Genomic DNA, 13699 nt, shown 5'->3' with positions numbered 1-13699 from the left:
GTAATTAGCTACACTTGTAGCTTGAGCACACCTTCCTATAGCTACATTCCCTTGTCTCTCGCTTTCTGCTTCAGGAGCTCTCCTACCACCTCTGTATGTGTGTTCTTTCAGGAAAAAACTCCTTTGGGACAATCCTTGACCAACGAAGACAACCAATGCAACAATACACTCCATTGTGCCTTTCTGTCCTGTGCTTCCCTCTCCCCCACTAACTCTTTTGTTCCCTAGAATCTCTTCTCAAAACTTTTGTTTTTTTTGTTCTGAGAAACAATATTAAAATAAAAGAATACATGGGCATAGAAGGAGTTTATAATATCATCAGCATTAACTCTATTTTAACTGTCAAAATATCACAGTGATCTATCTAGTATCAGAAATTGTTAAAGATATATCCATTAATTCAGTTGGACCCTCTTTCCATAACATTATAAGCAAAGAAACATAATTTGTTAACCATTCATTGGAGTCATTCCTTTTCTCAATTTCTTGCTTTGGCAGAAATTCAAGACAAAAATTTTGAATCAAGGAAGCTTAGTAATATTTCAGATTCTCCTTGTTTGGTGCCCCAGAAGTTTTACAAAATAAGGCAATGCACCATATTAAAAGCCAATGTTGAGGAGCAAATGTTTGATGTAGTGGTTAAGACATCCCACGGGAGGTCTGCATCCTGGCTCCACTCCTGATTCCAGCTTCCCGTTCATGCACATCCCGGGAGGCAACAGGTAATGCCTCAGGTAGTTGGGTCCCTGCCACCCAAGTGGCAGACCTGAATTGAGATCCCAGCTCCTGGCTTCTGCCAGTCAGATTTATGAGTGGTACGCCCTTTTTCTGTAAAATGGACGAAGGGTGAATAGTGACAAGCAAGGTGGAAGTGAAGTGATAATATTTCACAGGAAATCACTTATTTTATTGTAGTAAACATAAAAGTAACCATTTTAAAATTTACCAGTGTTCAGTGGTATTAAATACATTCACATTGTTTTGCACCCATCATCATCATCCATCTCCAACACTTTTCCATCTTCTCCAGCTGAACTGTATCCATTAAACGCTAACTCCTCATTCACTCTTCCCTCAGGTCTTGGCAATCACCATTCTATTTGCTGCCTCTATGAATTTTACTATTTTATCTTGTGATCCCTGTAAATAGAATTATATAATACCTGTCATTTTGTATCTACTTTCCATTCAGCATGAATTCAAGTTTCATCCAAGCAATAATAGCATGTCAGAATTTTCCTTTTTAAGTTTTTAAATGTATTTGAAAGGCCACTCACATGGGTGGCAGGGACCCAGTTACCTGAGCCATCACCTACTGCCTCCCAGAGTGTACATTAGGAATCAGGAGCAGAGCCAGGATTTGAACTCAGGAACTTTGATATGGGATGCAGGGGTCCCAAGTGGCATCTTTACCATTGTGCCAGATGCCTGCCACTTTTTCCTTAAGGCTAGTAACATTCCATTGCCTGTACACACATCTGTTTATCAACTCATTCACTAGCGGACACTTGGGTTGCTTCCACCTTTTGGCTGTTATGAACAATGCGGCTATGAATACAGCTGTACAAATGTCTATTCAAGATTCTGTTTTAATTCCTTTGGGTATTTAACCTGGAGTAAAATAGCTAGATCACATGATTAGTCAACATTTAATTTTTTCAAGGAATCTGGGGAAATCACTTTTAGTGAGATGAAGATCTGGAAATTCATTCATTAAAGTTTCTATGCCCATGTATGCATCCCTTGTAGTCTTACATGCCCCAGATGGAAAATTTCTGTTCTAATGAGTCACACCTCAGATTCAAAGGAAGTAATCTAGCAGGGAAAGCGTGAGTTTGGATTCAGACAGTAGTGGTTGGAATCCATTATTTATGTAGTCTAGGACATGAGGGCTGGTCACTTCCTTCTCTAAAGTTTACTTTTCCATAACATTGAGGCTAACAATACCTTTCCCACAGAACCACTGCTGACACTTAAAGAGGACGGATAAAGAACTTACCATAGACCTTTACAAGCCATTGAAAGTGCACTTTTTGGGGTCTTGGTTCACAAGACAGAACAGCCCCTGCCCTAGAGGAGCCTGGCTACCTGGTAACAAACTGGTCTTCTTAGTAGGGGATGGGATTACTGATTTGTAACTTATTGTTTAAAAATCGATATGGTAGGGTCAGCATTGTGGTACAGTGTGTTAAGCTGCTGTTTGAAATTCTAGCCTCCCATAATAAAGTGCCAGTTTCCAAGTCCCAGTTTCTCCGCTTCTGATTCAGCTCCCTCCAATGAGCCGGGGAAAGCAGTAGATGACATAAGTGCTTGGGCCACTGCCATCCACGTGGGAGGCCAAGATGGAGTCATCAACTCCATCTTTGGCCTGGCCGACATTAGGTTGTTGTAGCCAATTGGGGAGTGTAACAGCAGATGAAAGATCTCTGTCTATCTATACCTCTGTCACTCTTACAACTACACAAAGTTGTAAAAGCTGATATGCTAGTTCTGTTCATTTTGACATTGCAGAAAAGATGCCACTGGTCTCCCTTTGCCATGATAGAGAACTTCAATAGACAGTGGTGCAGGGCTAGGATGGATGTCTTAGGGGAGGGGCACTTTATCCTCCTGACAAACGTCAGGGAGGACTCCCTAGAAGAGGTGGCTCAAAATGGGTCGTGAAGGAAGAGTAGAAAGAAAACATTTTACACTAAGGAAACAAGATGAATGGACACCAAGCAAAAGACATCTTCTCAGGGAAACTCAAAGCAATTTGATGTCACCACAATATAAAATAGACATTAATGGGAACAAATGAGGTAGAAGAAACAAGCATCTTTTTTTTCCTTCAAGATTTTATTTATTTGAAAGTAGTAGCTAGATAAAGAGACAGAGATCTTCCATCCATTGGTTCACTTCTCAAACAGCACCAACTACCAGGGCTGGGCCATGCTGAAGCCAGGAGCCAGGAGCTTCCTCCAAGTCTCCCATGTGCATACAGGGACCTAAGCACTTGGGTCATCTTCCCATTGCTTTCCAGGCATGTTATCAGGGAGCTGGATTGCAAGTCTCGAACTGGGGCCCATATGGGATGCTGGCACCACAGGCAGTGGCTTAACCTGCTATACCATAGCCCTGGTCCCAATAAATTTGTATTTTTTAAAAATCAAAATAAAAAGTAAGAGATGAGCCCTGGAGCTCACTTGAATGTGGGAGGTGGAGGCCCAGGAGGAATCCCACATTAGGACCACATTTAGGCTTCTCTTGAAGTGATCTCAATTCCTCCCCCCAATAATAAAAAGGCCATTACAGTACAGATTCTCTTGAAGTTTTATTAAAGTTTAATACTTTAATCTTTTGTGTTGTTGTTAAACCCAGTACAAAAATACAGTGGATGACTTGACAAAAATGGCCCCACCCAGGGCTTGAAGGTTTACATTTCTCCAACAGTAACAAGGGAAAGCATGCTTCCAGCTGGGGCTGACTCCAAGCACACAGCCATTCCTGCACGCACATGCGTGCAATAGGGCAGCCCAAGCAGAAGGGGAAGTGGGTTGCAGGAATTCAGGAAGAAGCCCAAGATTATTCCCAGGAGAAAGACAGGAAAAAAAAAAAAAAAAAAAAACCAGGCTGGTCTTCTTAATAGGGGACAGAATTACCGATTTGCATTTAGTTTTTATTGTTTTTTATATAAAAATTGATAAGCAATTTCTGCAATTTTAACACTGTAGAAAAGATGTTACTGGTCTCCATCAAGGTTGAGTGAAGTGGGAGGAAATGGTAAAGGACTCAACTACTTAAATGTGAGGAGTAAACTTCCAAGTGGCTCAAGTTGTGTGTCACAAGGTTTCATTCTTTACATTTGGCGACAAATCAACATTTGGGTGAGATGAAGCAGAAGGAAGTCTGCCGCAGTCAGCTTCATCCACAGCCCTGGAGACCAGCTTCAGGCAGCAGAACCCGTCTAGTGTGAGCGCGTTCTTTCCAGTGGCGGAGCAAGGTTTCCTGGTCGCTTTAATTGTTCTGGGGGAGTCCTCAGTACTCCCCTCCCTGCTGCTTTCCTTCCGAAACATTGACTTCAATGAAAGAAGGGATATGCATGTGCGTTACAACTCATCTTCAAGACGTTTCTCTCTGAAGGCATCGCCGGTCAGCCTTTCCTGAGCTTCCTTCATCCCCTGAACAACTGTGAAACAAAGGGCGGGGGAAAGCAGGTCTTTAGTGCTCGACATCTGACAACTGAGGTGGATCTTTAAATGTTTTAGGAGAGGACAAGATCTGGACTCAAGATCTAGTTCTGCACGTTAACCCCGGCAAGTCATTTCTCTCTCTGAACCTGTTTTCCCATTTATAAAATGAGATGTAACTTATTTCACACAGGATTATAATAGAAACTGACAGAGAGAAAATAAAATGAAAGTGCTTGAGAAACTAAGGAGTCCTGCAAGGTTAGTAGTGACTTGGGCTTACCCTCTAGGGTTAGAGACACTCTATCACAGACTATATTTATTTATTGGATTTACCTAAGAGGCAAAGAGAGAGTACTCCTGTCTGCGGGCTCATTCCCCAAACGGACACAACAGCTGAGACTGGGACAGGTCAAAGCTGGGAGCCGAGAACCCAACAGTTTGAGCCATTATCTGCAATCTCCTAGAATACATTAACAGGAAGCTGCAATTGGAAGTGGAGACAGGACTCAAACTTGGGCCCTTCAACATGGGGTGCAGGGCCTGCGCTGCTGGCATAGCGGGTTAAGCCTCCCTCTGTGAAGCAACATCCCATATGGGTACCAGTTTGAGACCTGGCTTCCGATCCAGCTCTCTCCTATGTCCTGGGAAAGCAGTAGAAGATGGCCCAACTCCTTGGGCCCCTGCACCCATGTGGGAGACCCAGAAGAAGCTCCTGGCTCCTGGCTTCGGATTGGCGCAACTCCGCCCATTGCAGCCAATTGGGCGCGTTGATCCGAAGCCAGGAGCCAGGTGCTTCTCCTGGTCTCCCATGGGGTGCAGGGCCCAAGCACTTGGGCCATCCTCCACTGCACTTCCGGGCCACAGCAGAGAGCTGGCCTGGAAGAGGAGCAACCGGGACAGAATCCGGCATCCCGACTGGGACTAGAACCTGGTGTGCAGGCGCCGCAAGGCGGAGGATTAGCCTATTGAGCCGCAGCGCCGGCCTGGAGCCGGGAGCTTCTTCTGAGTTCCCCACATGGGTGCAGGGGCTTAAGGACTTGGGTCACCTTTCACTGCTTTCCTAGGCCACAGCAGAGAGCTAGATCAGTAGTAGAGCAGTTGGGACTTGAACCGGCACTCAACTGAGATGCTGGCACTGCCAGAGGTAGCTTTTACCGGCTATGCCACAGTGCTGGCTTCCCAGGTGGTGTTTTAACTGCTATGCCGAATGCCTGCCTCCTCTGTCACAGGCTGTAGATGTTCACTTGACACTAGGGGAAGATCGAACACCATCCTACCATTCCCATTATGTCATTTGCATGAATGTTGCTTTTATTTCATTTTCTGTGGTTACATGTAATGTTGCATGTGTGTGCACATATATGTGTATGTGCCAGAAGAGGGACTGGTCTCCTCTAAAGGAGACAGTCACATTTAGTATCAACTATAAAAGGATAGGGCAGGTATTTGGCCTAGCTGTTCAGCTGCAGGTGGAGATACCTGCATTCCACATCAGAGTACCTGGGTTTGAGTCCTGGCCCCTGCTCTCAACTCCAGCCTCCTGCTAGTACAGGCTTTGGGAGGCAGTAGATGATGGCTCAAGTAGTTGAGTCCCTGCACCCAAGTGCAGGACCTAAGCCAGTTCCTGGTTTAGGCTAGGCCCAGTCCTGGACATTACAGGCTTTTGATGAATGAACTGGTGTGTGGGAACTCTCTCTCTGCCTCTCTAAATAAATAGACACACAAATAAATAAATGTTCATGGAATTAAAAAGCTATTTATTTTGGTGCAAAAGCTTTGAAACCCTGTATAGTTTATTCATAACACACATTTTCATGAACTTTAAGACCCCTTTATGCATGGATCTCAAAATTTATTTGCACCAAAATAAACGTGCCTTTTAAATCCATTTTTCACAAACTTTTTGAAGTACCCTTGTACATGGAGGAAGCTCAGTTCTCAGGCAAACAAGAGAAATCTGGTTGGAGGGCCTTAGACAGACTGAAGATAAACCTGTCTTATGGCATCCCTCTTATGGATTAAGACTCAAGAAGAGCAGCAATTTGGTAAAGACTCTATATTGGTGGTTCCACAATAGCATCCTTATATAATGCAGGCCAGGAGCTAGGTTGAGCCAGTGTCTGTAAATCTCAAAAAGCAAATACTCATAAAAGCCAGATGATACAGTTTGTTATTCCCCTTTTGCTTTGCTTATACTGTTAGTAAAGCCAGATCTGAAAGTTCCGGTTTCATGTCAGCTGAGCCACAAGGAATTCAGGGAACAATCTTGGGTTCACATCTGGACTACACTAATGTGGAGATGGCAGTGGTAACTTGGATGAAATTCCAAAGGGAGGGTGAATCTCAAGGTACAAGAGTCAGGGACCTGACACCACTGGCCTTCTCCAGGTAAAAAAGTTCCCTCTCTGGTACCAATCTCCCTGGATCTGCACTTGGCTAGGGAAGATGACATCTCCTTATGCAAGGGAAGAGGTGATGATGTCTCAGATCTCTACATTCTCCCTCTTCTGGGAATAAGAGTGCCAAGGACTCAAAACATAAAGTGACCAACAACCCAGCAATGTGAAAATATGGGACACCAGCAACTGGACTAACAACTCCTTTTTACAGATTAGGGGGAAAAGGAAAACAGCAACAACACACAGTATGAATTCCAACCCTGCCTCTAGAATGACTGCTCAAGGAGTAGGAAACAAAAAAACATGACTTTGCAATTTCAACTTTCCCTTGTCTGTTTGTGCTGATGCTGTTCTCTGTCTGGAATATGTTTTTTTTTCATTCCTTTGCCAACTAGGTCCAATTCTCCAGGGCTCAGGCCACTCATCATTTCCTCTGGCAGGTCTTATAGACTCTCCATGATGGGCTATACCCCTCCCTCCCTCAGCTTGAAATGTCCTTCTCATATCTGTCCAGAAACAAAGTCTTATACTTCTGGGTCCAGTTAGAGTTTAACATCTAAGTGTAAAACTTCTTAGAATTACCCAGCTAACAAGTCGTACCTCCTTCCTATGAATTCCTACAGGAAGAACAGTGTTAGTGAAGTGGAAAAAAACTAAGTTCTGAATCCAAATCCAGGCTCTGCAGCTTATTATCAGTAAGACTACGGGCAAGTGAGGTATTTCTGTGAGGCTCAGATCTTCACGGTTTCCTGTGGGTCATTTGGCTCTTCCACTGGATTCCAAGTAGCTAGGGAAGGACCTCAGTCTAAAGTTCTTTTCCTATATCCTAGAGTGGATCAAGGGAAAACCTAGTCTCACACAGGAGATGGTAGCTAACATGCTGAAGTGAGTTTCCCCCCAGACCTGTGCATGCTTCATCCTAGTTAAATCTAGCAGCAATCCTCCCTCCTTTTCCTCTGCATAGCTGTACCTTGCTCAGCACTGACGTAGAAATACTTGTAGCTTGGGTTTCCACTTTCATTGATGATTTCAGGACGCACCTTGCCACTGGGGTCTATTGGAGATAAAACGGCACAGAGGTTGAGTAATCACAACAGTTACTTCAAGCACTACACGGTATACTAGGCTCTGTGGGAAATTACACCTGTCCGTCTTTGCAGCCTACTATCTCACCATCCCAACCCTGCCTTTCAGGCTGTAATCACAATGATTCCTTGCAATTCCCTGAACACAGCATACACTTCTCACCCCTGGAGTCTGGTACTCGCTGTTGCCTCTTCCTGGCACGTTCCTTTACTGCTTGCCGGAGGCAGGATCATACATTTTTATTTGTATCTTCTACATAATCTAGCAGAATTTTAAGTAAAGATTAGGTGGTCATTAATAACTCATAAAATTGTCTGTGGGAAGACATTTGTCTGGTTATACTATTCCATTGCCTCAGCTGCAGAGTAGGGTCAAGAGCGGGAATAGTGGCTTATCTCTGCCTAGCAAGGGCTGATGCTCAAATGATGGCTGAATGAATAAATGGATGGCCCGCCTCCTGTCCCTGAGTTAATGGGGAAGATTTTCCTCCAAACTTGCGGTTCTGGCACTCCAGACTCCCCAGCTCTCTTGAAACTGGCTGGTTTTGTTTTGGGCCATCCCAGTAGTTTAACTACATGGAGTCGGTCCCTTCAGGCATTTCTTCTCCATCCTACGATGGATCCCCACATGAAGATCTTGTGCCTTACCCAGGAAAAGGATTCTTGGAATATAACCCCCATCGGGGCTGAAATCTTCATCTTTTGGTTCCTCTTCATCCTATTAAGATTAAATGCGAACCTTGGGTCAGATCCTGTCCTCTCTCCTTGAAAGCTTCTGGTGGCTTCCTTTGTCACTCACAGGAGAACCTGAAGTCGCTGCGATACATAATCTGCCGCCTGGGCGCTTCCCTAACTCCACAGGCTACCTGTTTTCAGTCTTCTTTGTTCGGCTTGACATTGCTGTCATTCAACAAGGCAAGCATGCTCCTAACTTGGGCTTCAGGGTTTGCTCTCACCCTCCGCCTGGACACACTTCCCCCATCCTCCATATGGCTTACTCCCCTTTCTGCTTCAGATCTTTGTTCACACATTACCTTCTTTCCTAACTATTTAAAATTTTAAGCCACCCACCACCCTTTAATTCTAGCCATAGCATTTATCACCAACAGTCATACTTTATTTATTTACCTGTCTCTCTACACTACAACGTTATTTCAGTGAGGGAATTGTATCTGCTTTGTTGAGTGCTGAAGTCCCAGTACCTACAGTACTAACTTGCAAACAGTATTTCTTGAATGCAAGAATGAATGAGACTGGCATTTTAGCTGTAACTGTGGTATTCTAGTCCTCCTGGGAGACACAAATATAATCAGTTTTTCTTTTTAAAAAATCTCTGAAGTTGGAGAATGCTCACTGAAAACGGTATTTCTGTCTCCTGAGTGGGGATCCTAATTAATCATAGACAGTAATTAGGAGTTCACGTGCATGGGAAATCAACAGTAATTTTATAACGTATGGTATGGTTCTCATTTCAGGGGTTAAGTGGGGTCATTTCTTCAGACTGAAATATAACTTTGCCTTGGTGAGGTGTATCAGCATTCAGGCCATCCATAAGCTGAAAAGCAATCCCTCAGCTTCCTCAATATTAATTTTTTTTTTTTTTTGACAGGCAGAGTGGACAGTGAGAGAGAGAGACAGAGAGAAAGGTCTTCCTTTGCCGTTGGTTCACCCTCCAATGGCCGCCGCGGCCGGCGCGCTGCGGCCGGCACACCACGCTGATCCGATGGCAGGAGCCAGATACTTATCCTGGTCTCCCATGGGGTGCAGGGCCCAAGGACTTGGGCCATCCTCCACTGCACTCCCTGGCCACAGCAGAGAGCTGGCCTGGAAGAGGGGCAACCGGGACAGAATCCGGCGCCCCGACCGGGACTAGAACCCGGGGTGCCGGCGCCGCAAGGTGGAGGATTAGCCTAGTGAGCCGCGGCGCCGGCCCTCCTCAATATTAATTGTTAGTACGTTCATAAGATTCTCAGTCCCATGTTTAAGCAAACATCATCTTACACAAACTTTTGCCAGAACTATCATCATAAAGCATCTGAGTTTTCCTTACTTAAAGAGAATGACCTCAAAGGAAGCCCATCTAGATCACTTGTTAGACTCTATGATTTTGACCAATTACATTATCTCCCTCAGGCCTAAGATGATATCCTTTAAAAACAGGAATAGTACCAATGGCTAAAAATCCCTTCTAAGATCTGATATTCTATAACTTGGGATTCCAAACCCTAAAGTCTACATGAAGTACAAAAAGTATACTGCACAAGGAAACAAGAAGGTTGCATATATAAACCCAACACAAAGTAGCTATTCAAATCAATCACACTGTGCAGGGAGTTGTGGTCTGCATATATGACTATACCTCTCGTTCAACTAAAAAGATGTAAAACATGTCAGAATCATAAACTAAGGCTGAAAAGGACCTTAAAACTTAAATCATTCAATGCCTTCTTTCCTACCTCCTTCCCAAAGCAGATTCTGGATGGCTTTCTAACACATGTGATACAAGCCTTACATCAAAGGTCAAGAGGAAAACACATACATTTAGAAAGAGCCAGCTATGCTGAATAAGATTTTATACTAGCAATGATTCTAACTCTAAAACAGCAAATTCTTAAAAATCATAGCAGAAAGGAGAAACTCTCAGTCTTACCTCAAGATTTACCATAACAAAATTGTGAGAAAGTTCTGAAATTTCTGTAGATTCTGCAAATTTGGGCTTTAAAGCTAGGAGGAAAAATAAAAAAGGATTTTGGAACAGAAAACATCACTGTTATACGGTTATACCCAACCCTAGTAAGTATTATAAGCATCACTATTTCTTTTAGGCACTTGCTAAATTGACTCACATAACTGAAACTTTTTTCCCCTACTCTTATAAAACCAGAATCAGGACACCTGGATTTTGGTCCTAGTTCTATCACTTATTTGTGTATCTACAAGACCCTGTGTGACTACCCTTCTCTGAAATTTTTACCTCATTTCTAAAATAAGGTTAATGGCATACAAATGGGAAAAAAAAGTGTTAGCATTTTTTTTTACTAATTTCCAGTAATAGAATAACATTCTGCCATATACATATTATAAATTAACTATTTTTTAAAGGTTTTTTTTTCTTTTCTTTTTTTTTTTTTTTTTTGACAGGCAGAGTGGACAATGAGAGAGAGAGACAGAGAGAAAGGTCTTCCTTTGCTGTTGGTTCACCCTCCAATGGCTGCTGCGGCCAGCACACCACGCTGATCCGAAGCCAGGAGCCAGGTGCTTATCCTGGTCTCCCATGGGGTGTAGGGCCCAAGCACTTGGGCCATCCTCCACTGCACTCCCTGGCCACAGCAGAGAGCTGGCCTGGAAGAGGGGCAACCGGGACAGAATCTGGCACCCCGACCAGGACTAGAACCTGGTGGCTGGTGCCGCAGGCGGAGGATTAGCCTACTGAGCCGCAGCGCCGACCATTATACATTAATTATGTACACTAATTACACTTCTTTTCTAACTCGGATTTTATCAAGTGTAGCAGAAAAAGCCTGACTGGGGAAGAGACGGGTTGGTATGGAAGAGAGACTATATGCCAGAGACAGATAACCTGGGGTTCTTATTTGCTTCCCATCTCCTCCAGGAAGATTTCCCTAATCAGTTCTCAAGCCTTTTGCTGAACAGTTTTCAGCATCCTCTAATAAATTCATTGTTCATATAAAATATTTTATCACTTAATCCCATATTTTATATAACTATCTTAATCCACTCTCCCTAAAGCCTCCCAAAAAATAATTGCAGATTTCATTAAGGTAAAGATTTTCTTATAAGAGAGTACTTCCAAAAGTTCAGGGAAAATAAGATTAGGGTACTGACATTTGGCTTAGTTATTAAGATGCCAGTTGCGATGTGACATCCCATATGGAGTGCCTGGGTTGGATTCTCTGCTGCATTCCTGATTCCAGCTTCCTACCAATGCTCACTCTGGGAAGCAGCAGGAGTTGGCTCATGTAGTTGGGTCCCTGTCTCCCAAGTGGGAAACCTAGTTTGAGTTCCTGGCTTCTGATTTTAGCCTGGCCCAGCCCTGGCCACTGCAGGCATCTGGGAAGTAGGCCATAAGATGATTAAATGGGAACTCCAGTTGCGTGTCTCTCTCTCGCCCTCTCAAAGATAGATAGATAGATAGATAGATAGATAGATAGATAGATAGATAGATATAGATAGATACATACATACATACATACATACATACATACAGTTAGTTTAGGGACAGGTATTTAGCCTGACAGAGAGGATTCTACATTACAAATCAGAATGCCTGGGTTTGCAAATGTCCTAAACAGCACTCTGGCCTCAGAATCAGCCCTTAAGACATTCAGATCTGGCTAAAAAGCCCATGAGAGTATCTCAGGCATAGAAAGCCAAGACACTCTGGCAAAAAATGACCTAAATGAAAAGATCTCTGTGAGATCCCAGTGGAAAGAAGAGGCCATTAAAGGAGGTACCTTTCTCTGAAGGGAGGAGAGAACTTCCACTTTGATTATGGCCTTGTCTAAATAAGATCAGTTAGTGAACTCAAGAGGCTTCCATAGCTTTGGCAGCTCATGACAAGAGCCTCGGGTGATTACTGACATCATAAATAAGAGTGTCAATTGTTAAATCAACAACGGGAGTCACTGTACCCTTACTCCCATGTAGGATCTTTGTCCTTAATGTGTTGTACTATGTGAATTAATGGTAAAACTAGTCTTCAAACAGTACTTTATACTTTGTGTGTCTGTGTGGGAGCAAACTGTTGAAATCTTTACTTAGTATATACTAAGTTGATCTTCTGTATATAAAGATAAATAAAAATGAATCTTAATGAAGAATGGGATGGGAGAGGGAGAAGGAGATGGGAAAGTTTGCAGGTGGGAGGGTGGTTATGGGGGGGGCTGCTATAATCCAAAGTTATACTTTTGAAATTTATATTTATTAAATAAAAGTTTTCTAAAGAAAAAAAAAAAAAAAACAGAATGCCTGGTTTTGACTCCTAGTTCCAGCTCCTGATTCCAGTTCTATCAATATGCACCACAGAAGGCAGTGGTAATGGCTCAAGTAATTAGGTTCCTATCAACCACATGAGCGATCTGGATTGTAACCTTGGCACTTGGCTCCAGACTTGACCACTGGAATCATTGAGAATGAATGATGGAGTTATCTCTCTTTCAGTCTCTCAAATAGGTTATTTTGGTGCAAAAAATTTAAATCTATACACAATTTTTTTATAATAGACATTTTTCCCCATGACCTTTTTGAAGATCCCCCTTGATTTGTTTGGTTCCTTAAAGCAATCAGCAGTGCTGGGATAAAATGTTGGTGCTAACATTTGTTAAATGTTAACAACTGGCAACACATCTGAGGTTTGATTGTAGGCTGAGCACTTGCACTTACCTTTGCAAGCTCCACACCAAGACTTATGGATAATCACCATCAGGGGCAATCCACTTTAAAACAACAGAACAAAGACATTATAATCTAGAACTTCTACTTTTTGAAATCTACTCTAATAAAAGAACCAGTTTATGGTACAAAGATGAATGTACAAAGGTGTTCATGCAGTATGACTTTAACAGGGGAAAGATTATTAAAATAATCTAAATATTCAATAACAGATTACCATAACAAAATTATTGGTAAATTCTGACATTTCTGTAAATCTTGAAAATTTTGCCTTTAAAACTAGGAATAGATTGTGGAATAGAACATCAAATTGTAGTATTTCTAAATGTACTTCTTAACATTTTATATCATTACAGGATGATCTAAAACATTAAGGGAAAATCTTTCATTGCTATAATATTAAATAAAATGCTTAAATATAAAATTATATCTATAGTTTAGTTCTAATTATACAGAGAATAGAGCTTAAGAGAAAATGTACCAAAACATAACAGCAACTATCTGTAAATAACGAGACTGTAAGCTTTTTCCTATACTTTTGCATTCCCCAGTTTTCTCCAGATTTTCATAATCAGGAGAAAAAAGTGTGTATTTGTTTTCTCTTTAAAATAATGAGCAGCACAACCCACCT

At 42.5% G+C, this 13699-nt stretch overlaps 1 protein-coding gene across 2 annotated transcripts in view; it reads right to left on the bottom strand.

Annotated features, from left to right (window-relative positions):
• Window positions 1–3300: 3300 nt before the first annotated feature.
• TXNDC12 (thioredoxin domain containing 12) overlaps window positions 3301–13699 on the bottom strand; it is a 30587-nt gene continuing 20188 nt past the window's right edge. For both annotated transcript variants that reach the window (XM_089300661.1, XM_008265256.5), the window contains exons 3-7: window positions 13060–13112; window positions 10307–10380; window positions 8305–8374; window positions 7542–7625; window positions 3301–4168 (exon numbers count right to left, since the gene is read on the bottom strand). In XM_089300661.1, coding sequence (XP_089156787.1) covers window positions 4089–4168; window positions 7542–7625; window positions 8305–8374; window positions 10307–10380; window positions 13060–13099 — 348 coding nt within the window. In that variant the 5' untranslated portion in view covers window positions 13100–13112 and the 3' untranslated portion in view covers window positions 3301–4088. The remainder of the gene's footprint in view (window positions 4169–7541; window positions 7626–8304; window positions 8375–10306; window positions 10381–13059; window positions 13113–13699) is intronic.

The sequence above is a fragment of the Oryctolagus cuniculus genome, chromosome 7 (assembly GCF_051225735.1).
Source record: "Oryctolagus cuniculus isolate XC-2025 breed Fujian yellow rabbit chromosome 7, ASM5122573v1, whole genome shotgun sequence".
Classification (NCBI taxonomy): Eukaryota; Metazoa; Chordata; class Mammalia; order Lagomorpha; family Leporidae; genus Oryctolagus; species Oryctolagus cuniculus.
This window is presented reverse-complemented; position numbering and strand designations above follow the sequence as displayed.